General features: G+C 45.8%; 1 protein-coding gene across 1 annotated transcript in view; it reads left to right on the top strand.

Annotated features, from left to right (window-relative positions):
- adcy5 (adenylate cyclase 5) overlaps positions 1-15,090 on the top strand; it is a 97,281-nt gene that overhangs the window by 56,588 nt on the left and 25,603 nt on the right. Inside the window, exon 4 of the mRNA XM_036545305.1 lies at positions 12,866-12,977. Within this exon, the coding sequence (XP_036401198.1) occupies positions 12,866-12,977 (112 nt within the window). The remainder of the gene's footprint in view (positions 1-12,865; positions 12,978-15,090) is intronic.

The following is a 15,090-nucleotide window of genomic DNA, read 5'->3' as shown; positions in this document are numbered from 1 at the left end:
TTACAAAGAGCTGTGCTTTTTAGGAGTTTTATTTTGACATTCTACCCTGTCTCATTTCCCAGCGGGACCTGTCTCTGCTGTTATCAGCTAGTTCTTTTGTTCCGCTTTTCTTTGAAGGTCGTGTTTGTGTTTACATAACGTTTAGTGCTGTTGTAAATGCTATGAAAATGTAGGTTTGCATTTTAGCACCAGACATGGCTGTATGTCATGGCAGCTTTGGCATTTTGCACTCACTGATGCAAAGGACAGTGCAGCGTCTGTCTCAGCGATGTGTGGCAGCTTTGCTTGGTAGTTTTACACCAAAGTAAATGTTCTACCTTTGTTTTGTCTAAGCCTACATTAAATTCCTTTAATAAGTACTCCTAAAATAATTATTTTATCTTGTCAGTAGCATTTTCTGTGGAGCAAACACACAGACATATTGCACTCTTTATTTATTTGTTGGATAAACAATCACTGTTTAATCCTGTTAAAGTGGAGTTTATATTGAAATGTATTCACAAGAATTCCACAGTAAAGTTTTCCATGTATTCGCATTGCTTTTGGCGAGATATTCAAGAGATCCTAGACATATTGCCATCTAGTGGTGTGTGGAAAGACTGCATCTGTGCAGCCAGATATGAAAAAGGCTTCCTCTCACATGTGCTTTCTGACCAGAAAGAGTTGAAATGCTTCGTCTCGGTGTTTGCAGGCAAATTCTTTGTGATCATGCGGTGATTCCCTCCGTGGTTTGCCGTCATCGGAGACGTCCATACACAAGAGGTGCTTTTGTAACTACAAAAGTGTCTCCATACCCACAGCTCCAGTGTTGGAGGCGATGCTCTTTAATCCCACGCCAACAACGATCATTTTTTTTTTATCCTACAATTGGTAACAATTTCTTCATTGTGATATGTGAAGAATTAAAAAAAAAAAAACAAAACTCAAAGCGAACATGGGGCACGCTGTGTTCCGCCCGCCAGGGAAGCCTGTTCGCAGAACGCAGAGAGAGGTGCATTGTGACAGACACTAGCTCAGTGTTTTTCTAAAATGTACACAAGCGCTTTTTTAAGTGCCGCTCGATAAGCTGGCTCACCTCAGGGTCAGCTGTTTGCAGTCCCCGCCTGATCAGACTCCTGGGCCCGTCTCCTGTTCTCCCCGATCGCTATGGGAAAGACATTTCACTGGCAGCTCCGTCTAACTAACAGACGCTCCTTACTGCCAAGGCACACATATGCCCCTGATAAATCAAATAGCTTCAGGTTGATTCCCATTACATTTGCATGTCCATCACTTTCCAGGTGCTGGGTAAAAGGACTTGTTTCTACCCTGTTGTCTTTGTACATTGAGAGTTACACACTCCCCCAGCTCACAAACCACAGAATGGCACAGGCTTAAAGGTCCTGTAGATTAGACGCATGCCTTCGGTGTAAATTTTGAGTGGCTACTACATATAGCGGCTTTTGGTAGTTGATTTCATTAGGGTTTTTTTTTTTTGCATGAGATCCTCGTAAATGTCCATGCTCGTCTCGTCTCATATTTGGACGTGAAAAACCATTTAGTTTCTCGGAGACCATGATGAAGATTCCTTAGGGTGTGAGGGTGATTAAGCCAGTGCTTCTGCATTAACAGGGAATTAAAGGACAATTTTACAATCTAATAAAGACAACTGGGTAGTGTAGGGCCACTGCAAAGACATTTCTTCATGTATAAATGAAGTAAAAAAACATATCTTAGGAAAGAATTAACAACACAGATTATAGCAATTGCAACAGTGATGACGCTTAAATGCGGGGCTGGATTTACAGAGACTGATGAACGGACATACAGATTTGTGTCACTGAACATAGACCTTTGGATGAGCTGTTCTGACACAAGGACATAGGTCTTTGCATCAGCCGTTACGACAAAAGGACATAGGTCTTTGGATCAGCTGTTCTTACAGAAGGACATAGACCTTTGAGTAAACTATTCTGATAGAACATTGATTCTCAATCCTGCTCTGCACGTTTTCTATCTTTCCCTGCTCGACCTACCTGACTGAACTCATCAGTGGCACTTTTGATTAGCTGAGCACACCTGATTTAATCAAGAGCATGTTAGTCATTTCAATCAGGTGTGTTTGGAGCAAAGATAGATATGCAGCCCAAGATATGCAGGACAGGGGGGCTCCAGGAGTAGGATTGAGAAACACTGTGATAGAAGAACGTAGATCTTCTGTCACAACAGCCGCATCCTGGGCCCTGATGTATGTGAATTGGTGTGTTCTTACAGGTCAGTCCTAAATTACTGAAACAGATTTAAATGCATGCATTAATTAAAATTCTTCTGCCAAAATCTGTGTGATAGAATGCAAAATCGACCAAGATATAAGTAAAAATAAAAAATACGTTGAAACAGTTCAATCTGTGTATTGATCATGTGTATATTTTTATGGAGGTGTGGATACAAAAATTTAACCCTAGACTCAAGCCTTAGAACAGACTGTGCCACAGATGTAGCAGAGGTGGGGCATTCTACCTCCCGAGGTGATCATATTTTTCAAAACAAGCTCAGTAAGTATCTCGCTAATGAGTCAGTAATAAGCTCTTGGATTGTGCTTTGTGCCTTAATCCTAAAATAATGTGTTACCAGGATGAACTAGCATTTGCGGGTGACTTGGTTCTGTCCTCGATATCTCTAGATAGGTGGTTAAAGTGAGAGCGATCCTAGGAGTGGAAGTCACTGGAAGCGACAGTGTCTGCGTTTCTGGGTGTGGCTAGGGGTGAGGATTGGTGGTTGCTAAGGAGGTGTGATTGTGCAGCCAGTGCTCCAAGGCCCGGTGAGCTCCTGCCTGGTCACTGGTGCTGTGATGAGGTCCGGAAGGGCAACAGGAAAAGGGCCACCTGCCCTCAGGCTGGACCGGGCTGGGGAGGGGAATGTCACTGCGTCTGCTGGGCAGTTCAAAGTGTCCCGCTGCAGCTGCACTTGTGATACGGTGTGACCTGGGGGCGAGCCGCTCGCCCCGCAGCGTCTTGTCAGGAGATCTCAGCTTGTTTTCGTCTTCCTTCAAAGCCTGCAGGGGGGAACGAGAGGGGGGGGTGGCGTTATGTAAGCCGGGGGTGGCAGTGTTACGTATGCTCCTGTTGCCTCTCTCTCATATTAGTAAGCGGGGAATTGATGTCCGATTTGAAACGATGGATTTTTTAATCACCAAATGTCATTATGTAATGGTGTCTGCCCTGTGCTAGCATCCTGGTTTTGTGGCTGTAGCCTTGTGAAAACGCTGCTGTGGAGTTGGTCTGGTGTACGAACGTGACTCTTAACAGGATGTGCTTAGCTGAATTGACTCCCTGAGGATCAGTTACACGTCAAACAGGCCAGTGTGGACACTGTGCCTCTAATCAGAGTGAAATATTTGAATCCAGTACCACCAGAATTCACTTTATTAAACCCAGTTCACAGAGTTCACTTTATTAAAGCCAGCAGACATTAAGAATAAGGCACTTCATATATGCACTATAAACAACTGTAGGCCTATTAACAAGATATGACCATAACTCTTTATGGTTACCATTGAACACATAATATTTGGTTGGGGAATGTTGTATTGTTAGGTGGCTGTTTCGAGCCAGTTATGAAGGCAGTGACTTTAAGGCTTTAAGACATCACATTGGCTCCAAGATGAACTTTGACATCTGCCACATTCCTCTCCTGTCACTTTCCATAGTCATTCCCCCAGCAGGCCAAAGGGGCATTTTACAGTTTTTTTTCTCTTTTTGGCTTCAGTTTTTGTCTGTTTTTGGCGTCCCCTTGAACCTTTATCAAACGGGTATCGTTATGATTATAGCGTAAACATGGACCCGGGGAAATGACACATTCTCCTCATCCAGACGTCGAACCAATGCAGAATGACTTTGACCGTGCTGTATTTTCCGCGCCACTGCGTCCACCGTGATCTGTAATCCAGCCAGCCCCCCTGCCACCTCTGTTTCCTTCCCTGCACAGCGGGCCTGTGGCGGGGTCACACTGCACTGCACACTTGACTGCAGGTGTGTCTGCTGCGCTGTTGTTGTCAAGTCCTACCCTTGGCTCGAGAAGTGGACCGGTTACATAAGTCCTCCGCCCGGCCCACCGCCCTCTCCCCGGTCAGAACCGCAGCAGCACCGCGGGGGGTGATGGCTGCTTCCCAAATCATGTGATCACAGAGACGAAAGACCTGATGCCACCGGACACATGCCAGCCTCTGTTCCTTCCTCATAGCATTTACTAAGAACTCAGGATGAAATACATCCGTGTGTGTGTATAAGTGTGTGTGTGTGTGTGTGTGTGTGTGTGTGTGCGTGTGTGCGTGCATGCGTGCGTATGTGAGTGTAATGTGTTTGTCACGCATACACCCACACACAAGTGGATCCAGGCATCAGATCCTACTCACAGTCTGTGGAGAAAGTGGGCAGCTATTCTATTCCTTTTCCAATATGCCAAACACCAAATGGTGGGGAGACTTGTGACAAATCCTTTGGTGACAGAAGTTGGTCTGTTGCTCTCGCTATCAGTGGCATGAATGGTGATGCTAGTAGATCAAATGCATCAAATGTTTTCATCCTACAGTAAAGTAAACAATTTCCCTAGCAAATCAGTCATTTAAAAATGCAGAAGGGAAAACAAATCTCTTTTAAAATGGGTGGAGCATTTTTGCAGACTGCTTAACCATTAATTAGTTTGAACACTCCATTTCTCTTCCGCCTTCCTCTTGGCCAGAGATGTCTCAACACATACTAGAGTGGTTAGCAGAGCTGTCACATCTCATTGAACTTTTAATGGACATTTAAGTGTGTTAAACCCAAATGTTTCCCATTCTTTTCAAGCAGTACTTACCGCAGATGTTTTGAAGCACTTCCACTTCCCTTGTTCTAGCAAAGTAGTTAGGGAGCTAGACTTTTGAAGGTTGCACGTTCAAAGCTGGGGTGATACACTATTGTAGTACCCTTTAGCAGGGCACTTTACCCGAACATGTGAAGCGTATGTTGTATAATTCCCCTGGGATAAAGGACCCCTTGCCAGATGAATAAGCTGCGTTATGAAATATCAATTCATTATTCAGCGTGAAGGTCGAACCCGACGCGAGAGGCCTGAATGTGAGGGCTGCGAAAGTGTTAACCGAATCAAAGCGAAGCGCTTACGAGCGCCCTTGTTGAATGCTCCTTCGCACGAGATGGCCGTGGTGTGTCAGGCAGTGCAAGCATGGACGAGCACAGACGCCCGGCTCCCGGCGCAGCTACGCTAACGTTTCTCACTGTAAATCCAGGAGCCTGTTTTTAATGTCAAGCGTCATTAGAGCCTCCGTGTTTGCCGTGGCCATGACAACGGGAAGGCTTCAGCCTCCATCAGTCCTCCTTCAGAGTGAATATTTCAGTAACCCGGAGTTATGGGAATGCGCCGTCACACGGTGGCTGGCTGAGCCCCGAGCCTTGCCAACCTGCCCTTGTTTTTCATGTCATTAATTTGGCGGAACAAATCTGCGTGGCCTTCCTGTTTGGAACAGGGCCGCAGGGTTATGGAAGACGGGCGGGTAACCTCATGGACTGTTCTGTCGATTTCTCCGCCTTAATTGGTCCAAGTTGTTGATTGAAAACAGTTACGCATGTTTTAGCAAAAATACAGGATTACAGGGCACACATATACTGTTTGGGATTATACATATGCATACACATGCAGTATTTATTAAAGTCCACAGCTTGATACTTTGTGACTGATTAATCTATCTAGTTAATAAAGTCCACCAATTAAATGAAGTAAATTATCATGTAATGAATAAATCATAGCACCAATGAATAATTTACAAAAACTTAAAAATGTCAAACCATTTAAAAGGTAGGGTTAATTATACAATAAAGAAGAGAGCTTCAGTCAAAACCCAGAGTACACATGACCTCCCAGGAAGTGTGTTTGACACCCCTGTTTCGGATAATTTATAAGGAGTGGTTGGATGCTGTAAGGGAAAATTATTATTTATGAACTTGAAAATAGTCAAGCCGTCTGAATTCCTCCCCATGGGTGCTGTAGGAAGCTCATGCTTCTTTAGTGGCATTCCCCAGCAGTGCACTCTCCCGGTCATCGGGGACGAGGAGGGTTGGGCAGCTCGGCGTTGCTGAGCGCGCTCAGAAGCGAGCGGGAGAAAGAGTGTGCGGCGTGAGACAGACAGCAGGGAAAGCTGTGATGTAAAATTCATGCAGAGCTATTCCTGATCAGCAGACAGACTGATGGAGAGGTAGTGGACAGACAGAGACATAAGCGGAAGGCAGAAAACAGGTAGATGGACAGCTAAGCACAAAGGCAGCCTGTCAAACCAGGATATTTGTATACGTTTATAACGGCAGATTAGTCGTCAGACTTACAGACAGATTGATGGGCAGACTGAGAGGCAGATGGATAGACAGGCATAGAGAGAGAGAGAAACGTGAGGCAAGACGAACTGGCTGGTGAAGGGATGGACACGCAGACGGTCAAGCAGGACAGACAAGGTCTCAGGAAGACGAAGAAGCTGAACCTCCAAATGAACAACTGGAGGGGAGCGAGAGAGAGAGAAAACAAGAGAAAATGTAGGGAGAGTACACAGGAGACAGAGACAGGGGGACATTAGGAGGGTGAATACGGCAAGGGGAGAGAGGAGGAGAGGGGACATAGGGAGGGGGAGACTAAGAGGAGAGGGAGAGAGAGCGTGAACAGAGAGGAGGGAAGCAGGAAAGAGGGGGACTGAATCAGAGGGCGATGGGAATGAAGCCATGTATAGCCATGTAGTGCAGCATGTATGGGGGGCTGTGGGCGCTCGGCGTCAGCGCTGCTTGTGTAATTGCCAGCAAGATGAAAGGCGGCATTTGTGTCAGTGCCAGCGAGTGCCAAAGGGGTCAGGGGGTCAGGGCAGGCCAACGCAGCCGCCGGCGCACGACCCCTTTGATTGGGGAGTGCAGCCAACTGTGGCGGAGCTGGAGGGCGGGGGAGGGGGGAGGGGCACGCTGGGGTTATGTAAGCAGGAAGTGTGATTCTTGCCCGTGTTCCCTTGGGGACGGGTCTGCCCATTGTTCTCACCATGTACTGTAACAGTGCTGAGCCAAGCCAAGGCGGTATTGATCAGTGTGTGCTTCAGTGTACCCTGCAGAACAGGCAGTTGCTTCCCTACGATGGCAGCAGCTGAGAATGTCCTACAAGGTATTTACCCTGTTAGCACCCGTTGCATTGTCCAATGCAGCCAGCTGGTAATGCTGTTGTGGCCGTAGTTACTACAGTGTCTGAAAGTCAAAACGTGCAAGCTCTTTCTGGGCAAAAAGACCTCCTCTTTTCAGCAAAAGAAACCAAGAAAATAGTTTTTTTTTCAAGACTTTGTGATAATGACACAGTTCTTATGAGAGGAACGTCAATGTAAAAAAACAAAACAAGACGTGAAAAGCAAAAAAGACATATTTTGCGAAAAGGTCATTAAATATAGCACAGCCTTGGGGCAACAGGAGTACAATGATGTACAGACAATAGCATGAACAATTGAACTGGACTGCCAGCTGATTATTTCTTCAACAGGATACCAGAACTTTAAGATGATGAGTACCACTGAATACATAAAAGAACCTTTGTTAGTTAGGAATGAGGGCAACCACACCTTTTAACGTAATTGCCCTATGCTATAAGTTCACTGGATTTGAATGGCATTGACATAGTTTCAGTCAAACTCACTAAATCATGTTGTGTCCAATTAAATGTTTCTTTTGATAAAACAATAAAATGAACAATTTGTCTGTTGTAAGTGGATTTGGACCTGGACAGTAAATCTTTTCCTAAATCTGTCAGGGGTGGGTGGGCACATTTTCTAAGACAGATGAGCAGGCTGTGGTGCTGGTGTAGGGGAAATTAAAGGCCAGTCTCTCAGTGCCCCATACCCTTTATTTAAATATACATTGTATGTATTAATTCTATGTTTTAAGTCACAGCCTCACAAACAGTACTATGCTGGTTGTCATGGCAGTGCAGGCGTGTGTGGGCTACTTGGTACTATGGGAGACAAAGTGTACTGTCAGAACAGGAATGTTAACGTATGGTATTGAATAGCTGGCTAGCTAGCGTACTATCTGGCTGGACTGAGGCCAGCTAGCTGTGTCACTTTCCGAACAGCAACCCCTTCAATTAGATTGTCAGTAAAAAGTGTAGATGAATGGAAGGCAAGGGATTCAGAATGCTGTGGCAGTGTTCCAGGACAAGCAATGACCTGTCACCAGAGAGTAAAACCATCATACAACAAATAAGACATTGGTTCTGTGGTTGAATGTCTCCCCAAACTGCTCTGTGTAATTTGTCAAACCACTTGAAGTAACTGGTGTAGAATCATCTCACATGCTTAGGAATCTCAACCAAATATCTGATGCTAAAGGAAAACTTGTCATATAAGAGAATCCACAGCTGAGTGAGTCCACAACTAAAACAATTAAAACAGCACTAGTATGGCAAGCAAGTGGCTATCACACAGATATGTTTTAATGTTTCAATTGTGCAATAAGTGTACAAGTGGTATATAAATACATATATATTTTTTACATTTAGAACTTGCTATCACAAAATCAAGCCACTCTGTTAAAGTTATATGGTGGATTAATAATGCATATTTCAGCTTTTGTTTTCCCATAGCGCAACAGCAATGTGCTTGTAAAAATATTTCCATATGCAATACAAAGCCTGTGTTCTGCTCATCCAACGACAGTGGGAATATGGAAATACATGGATAAGTCGTTTTGCAAGTCTGCTAAAATCAATTGCTGCTTTGAAGTCAAGGGTGTTTAATGTGAAGTTCACACCAAAGGTAATTGGTTTCCATTTTAATAGCAACAGTTAGCTTGGGGGTTCAGAATGATGAAGCCACAGCAGTAGTATCACATAGGATTTGGGAGACAGAGCCACAGAATCAGAAACGCAGTACCAGAGATGTTAAGTTCAGTTCAGTTCAGTTCAAAGTTTATTGTCATATGCACAGTAAAGAAACAAGTTCCCTGTACAATGAAATTCTTCCTTTGCCTTCCACTTATGAGTGCCGTTAAGAGTAAAACACAAGAAAACACAAGAATTTAAGAAAGAAAATATATAAAAAAGGTCAGAGAGTGTAAGGAAAAAAAATAAATAAATAAATAAATAAATAAAGGATATATACATTAGATGTGCAAAAAGGACATCAGTGTAGAACCAGATGTAGAACCAGAGTGACAGACAAACAGAACCAAGGAGACAGGAAAAAACGTAGAAATAAGTAAATGGATTACATTACATACACTACATTATTGGCATTTAACCAGAGCGACTTAACATCGACTTAGCAGGTTACAGATTCACGGCACTAAGGAGATGCAGAGTTACAGAATGGTAGACTAAGAGATAACCACATTAGTGAATTTTATTTTTGTTCTCTCTCTTTTCTGGGCTTTAGTTGTCCTCAAAAAAATTACAGCTGTAGCAAGCCAGTACCTGGCATGAAAGCGGCTGAGGAGCTGATTTAGAGGAACCTCTGCCACTGTGAGACACGCCATCAGGGACAGATGAGTCACTGGCTGGGCCTCGGCAAGTGGTGTTTAAAGACAACGGGCCTATTCCTGGCCCTTATTTTAGTGACTGTCATTCTTTTTTATGAGTGGGAGTTGGTTAAAGCCCCCCAATCCTGCCCTGGGAGAACGGCATGCATTCTGGGAGATAATATTTGCAGAGCTTTTAATCCGGCTGTGGTGGGAGGCATCAGGATTATATTGGGGGCTATAAATAGCATGGCTATGGAAATGCACTGCTATTTCAGGCCTCTCTGTTTGCAAAGATGAGGTGGTAATCTATGACTAAGACCACTGCGGGGAAACTGGTGTTGGCCACCGAAGGCCAAACGTTTGTTTCTGAGGACTTTGTTGTAGCGGGAGCAGGAGCCAATAAAATGTTTAGCCAGTTTGGGTTTCGTAACGTCTCCTAATGGCAGCTCTGCCCCAGAGAAACCCAGCTGCAAATTTAGCATTTCATTCAGTAGGGTTTTCTAGCCTTGTTCTTAGGTTTGTTCTTCCTGGGTAACAAGAATGCTAATAATAATTCCCTGCTACTAAAGCTAGTAGCCAGTTAGTTTCACAGTTTTGCAACAACGATGATGGTGATGTTGGTGATGAAAAAGGTTATTTCTAATGAAAAACAGAAGCAACTTTCCCTATGACCATATGGCAAAATCCACCTTAATCCATGTGCTCCAAATACCTGTCATTCAGTGCTTTTATCCCCAAAAGTGATTATTCTTACCTTGTACAGCAATGTGAACATGTGAATACGTGAATATGTGAATAAGGAAAGGGAATGCTGTTGGAACTACAAGAAACGTATCTTTAAAAAAAGAGACAGACAATAACAGTGGATAATATCGCTGCTTTTCTCCAGCCCAGACCAAGTGTGCGCAGTCTTCGAAATGCGGTTCATTTGCATATGAAGAGGATTTTGTCTGGAGTGGTTGGAATGAACAGGTATGTGAATCTTGCGGTCTGTCTCAAGGCTGCTTTGCTGACACAGCAGTCTCTCGTGGCTGAAGAGTTGCCGAGGTTTAGGGGTCACCGGAAGGGAAGACCGGTGCAGCTGTGTGTGGAGTTTTAAAGAGCTTTGCACACTTTGTTTGTCCACATTGCGCTTTGGTAAACTACACGTGTTTTTGGCCAAGAGGTCACAGAAATCTGAGTTAACTTGATTGCGAGAGGTCCCATTTAGCCTCGGTCATCACTCTTTAGGGTATTTGCCAAGACAGGGAGTGTTTTTGAGCGTTGTGCCGGGCTGACCTCCGAGCCGGCGCCTTCAAAGGCCCACTCGTTGTCAAGTGGAATGGCCCGCTAGCAGGCACGTTCCCCAAGGCGGGCGTAGGGGGAGACTCGGGTTTGGAACTGCCTGGCAACACCGGCGTTCTACCCCGTGAGCGTCATGTGAGTCTGTTTGTTGCCTGCTCTCAGAACGAGGGCTGTGAAGGGACCACGGCGAAGGGAAATGCTGAGCCGGCCTGGTCAGGCCGGTCTGATACAGCGTGGGGCAACGCGGCTGCTACCCTGAAGCAGGCCGCCTCCGGGTCTCTCCAGCGGCAAGCCCACGACTGCCTAGATCAGCTGCACGGCGAGGCCGTGAGGGCACCAATAGGCTCCGCTCCCGGTCCCTTCTCGCCAGGCACACCTTTCCCTGCCCACTCCCCCGTTTTCCTGGCCCATCACTGTGGCAAACAGAATGGGCACTGAGTCATGGAAAAAGAGCCGTGGCGCAGATGCGAGGGCCGCGTGGAGGCCGTCTGGCGGAGAGCGGCACCGACCGGGGCCATCTGCGGCACGCATGCGCACACGCGGTCCAGCAGGAGGCGCAGAGACGAAACGTTCCGGACTCTTTCAGACCCCCCCCCACTTCCAGCTCCCTCCGGGACTTCCCGCCTACAGTCCCGTCTGACCTCCTCACCCTTCCTGGCCAAGCTTGTGGAATATTCTGCCGCTCTCTGAACCTCACAAGTTTCTGCGGTAGCGCTAACCAGCATCTAAAAATAACCACACAGGGAAAGGTCTCAGCGGTACTGTTCACCATCTACACTGCCCTTGACACGTGCTCAAATATCACACCAATACAATATGTGTAGGTGTGTTGTCAGATGTCGAAGAGAAGGAGCAAGCGAGTGTGCTTAAGCCTGCTTAAGTCTCATTTCTAATTAAATATGTTGCTCTTGGTATCTGTCTGGAGGAACAGTGTGTCATTTAGAGTCTCGGAGATGGTGATACTCTTCGGGACCGAGGAAGAACATTTGCGGGGTGTCACCGTGTGTTCAAGAACAACTTTATCTGCAGGTGGCTATTTTCTTGGCGAGATTTGTCACGATGACCTTTGAAAATGACACAGGCTAGGGCAGGGATCCCTTATGATGAAATTTTGGAGCGTGTTCTCTCTCTTACTCTCTATCTGAGTCCCTTTGGTTCGTCCCACAGACAGACAGACGGGCAGTGGCTGAAGATGAGTGAAAGGCATCGGAGCGGATGAGGTCATCCCGCACCACTTTTGCTTTTGTTCTCTGTTCTTTCATTTGACTCCAGACAAAAGGGTAACTGTATCCATTACCTTATTCTCTGGAAAAAAAATCTGGCTTGTCTCCCTTGTTTCGGGGCCCCAGCCATATCCATGATTTGATTAGAATTTGCATGTCTTTGTCATCGTGAAAACCCAGGGCCCTCTGCACCGGGACGTTAATAGAAATGAGTCAGTGCTGTCACATTGGCAGGTTATTTCTGGCCCGTTGTTATGTCTTTGAAAAGCTGACACTTAAATGGGGAGGAAAGAAAAAAAAAGAAAAGGATAACCGCTGGCTTGTGCATCGGTAACCATGACAACCACTAACTGGAGGATGCTAATGGAAAGGTGGGCGGGCAGGTACCCGGCGTCGGAGTCGGTGTCTTTTCAAAGGTGTGACAAACACGGTAGACGCGGCCATTAGGAGCCATTACGCCGGATGCTGGCCGCGTTCCAGCGTCTTCTATCTGCCGCCGTCGGCGTCGGTGAAGCCTAGCCCGGTTGGCTCGTTGGCAGCCCACTCATCTTCACAGCGTTGGTCAGCACTTGCCCCTGCTGTGCTCAGTGGACACTTCACCCGACCTGCTGATCGTTGATCAGCCTGATGAAGGGCAGAGGGAAGAGGGGGACCTGTGTGGAGTGCGTTGGTGGTGTGAGATCTACAGCTGTGCACACAGCCAGACAGTACGAGTCGATTAAGGTGGATAAGCGCCTGGGGTGTCCCAGGACCAGCTCTGTTGAGGTGCTGTGTGACAGACAGGCAGATTATCTGACAGTGTTTTAACTGTGTGTGTATTTGTGTGTGTGTTTGTGTGTGTGTGTCCTGCAGCATCCTCTTTGCAGACATCGAGGGTTTCACAAGCCTGGCGTCACAGTGCACTGCCCAAGAGCTGGTTATGACCCTGAATGAGCTCTTCGCCCGCTTTGACAAACTGGCCGCGGTGAGTGTACTTCTCAGCTGTGCAGTCCCGCTCACTCTCACAGACACTCACACAAGCTGCACAGGCAAACTCACACACACTGAAAAGCTCACAGGCACCCTCACATATGCTCAAATTCAGATAGGCACTTGAGGAAACCCCTGCATGGAATTCTGTCAGCGTCCATCATCCAAGGGCCGGCCTGATTCCCACACTAATTGACTAATTAACATTCAGCAAGAGGGGTAAGTGCTGATATTTTTCCCAGGGAACAACAGTTGTCTTGTTGTGATTGCATTACCCTCACAAAATTTCAGTTCAAGTCAGGCCAATAGCAACGGAACCATGTGACACAAAATGGACACCATTGTCTATACTGTTTGATACGTATTCATATGACACCACTCAAAAAGGCTGTCAGGTTATAAACCAGATAAATGAGTGGGAAAAATGATTCGGGAATGAGTGGAAAAAATGCGAAAGTAACATGCTTGCCTTTATCTCTCAGAAATCTGCTCTGTGATAGTGTGTCAGACACACTTTCATACAGTCAAACACTATTTTTCACGCTACAAATCCCATAGTGCACTGCAGCAGAGCTGTGGCATATGAAACTCACCATACCTGGGTAGAATTTGTGGGAATTTATTGGGCAATGATACAATTCGGACTCGAAGCTGCATCTCACCAGCGCCAAACAAGCACTTTAACTGGCTCCACCACTGAGGAACTTTGTTTAGATTTTAGTTGGGTCCTTTAAGGGCTCCTACCATCTCTCCTAATTCAGCCTTCCGTGTTTGTTATGGTCATCTTTCCCCTTAATTAATATCCGAGGCGGATGTTTCAGGTAACAATACACGTCCTTTTAAATCGTCAGATTTTTCCCCCTAACAACCATGACTCATTTTATCTCCTCATACCAACTGACAAACAGTCTCTGCAGCCAATGTCTCTTCCCTCCCTCGGCCTTGTTGTTGTGGTGGTCAACATCCAGCATAGAATTCTGGGAAAGGTATGAGAAAACCACAGAAGGAGATGGGCTGTATTCTGCCTGGAAAAAGGACAAGCCTGTTTTACCCATTGTCACAGCCATGTGAGCCCTCGCACAAACACAAACACACACACACACACACACACACACACAAACACACACACACACACACACACGTACACATACAACAATGTGTCTGATTGTGTGGGATCTGGTATAAAATGAGCTGCAGGCTGTGCTGACACTCAGGTGGCTATCACGGGATGCTGTCCCGCCGCTGTCCTCCTCCTGGCCCCAGGGAGGCGCCGTCCTTTTCATCCCCACCTTCTCAGCACCACACACACACACACACACACCATACCATACCACATCAGGAGTCCAATTGAATCAGAACCACACCCTCCCTACCACTGACGCACAAGAGTCCTGCACCCCTAACAGCAGATCAACTCTGGCCGGGCAGCAACAGCCTCCTCACACAAAGAGCACTACCACCATTAGATTTTCTTATTCTTAGTATACATGTATGTATCTTTACTTCATTATGTTGTTGTTTTACACAGATGTAGAGTAACGAAGGAAGAGATGATCGGACGAATGTCCGGCCAAGCGCACAAACCTGTATGAACACTAATATCCTCATATTCTTTCGTCCTGCTCTCATATCCCTCTATGAAGGGAATCAAGAATAGATTTCACTAGCACCAGTAAGCTGCTGCTGGATGCACCCAGCCTTATGACCCATGAGGGTGTTTTAGAGTTGGCGCTCTGAATTGAACAAGAATGAGGTTTCTTTTATAAATGTTTAAAGTCCTGCTGGCACGCTGCATAGAAAGATCAAACTTTGTATTACTTGAAGCATGAAAGAAATTATTTCAGCAATCCACAGAGTGAATGTACAACAACTGCCTTGAGAAAGAGAGCGGCAATTTTACTGAAAATCTGTTGAAGCTTTCCTTTATTTAATCAAATAAGGCATTTTCCCAATATTACCATTGTTCATTTATTCCACATGAAAAATCCTAATTGAGATAGTCAAAGGAGGGACAGAGAAGGAAATTTGAGGCATCATTAACCCAATCACGGAGTTGACACATGGTATCTGGAAATGATCGTGCGTTTGTTTTCATTGCAGCAAATCGT

Source organism: Megalops cyprinoides, chromosome 14, assembly GCF_013368585.1.
Source record: "Megalops cyprinoides isolate fMegCyp1 chromosome 14, fMegCyp1.pri, whole genome shotgun sequence".
NCBI classification, from domain to species: domain Eukaryota; kingdom Metazoa; phylum Chordata; class Actinopteri; order Elopiformes; family Megalopidae; genus Megalops; species Megalops cyprinoides.
Note: the sequence above shows the minus strand (reverse complement) of the source record. Positions and strands in the feature narration are given on the sequence as shown.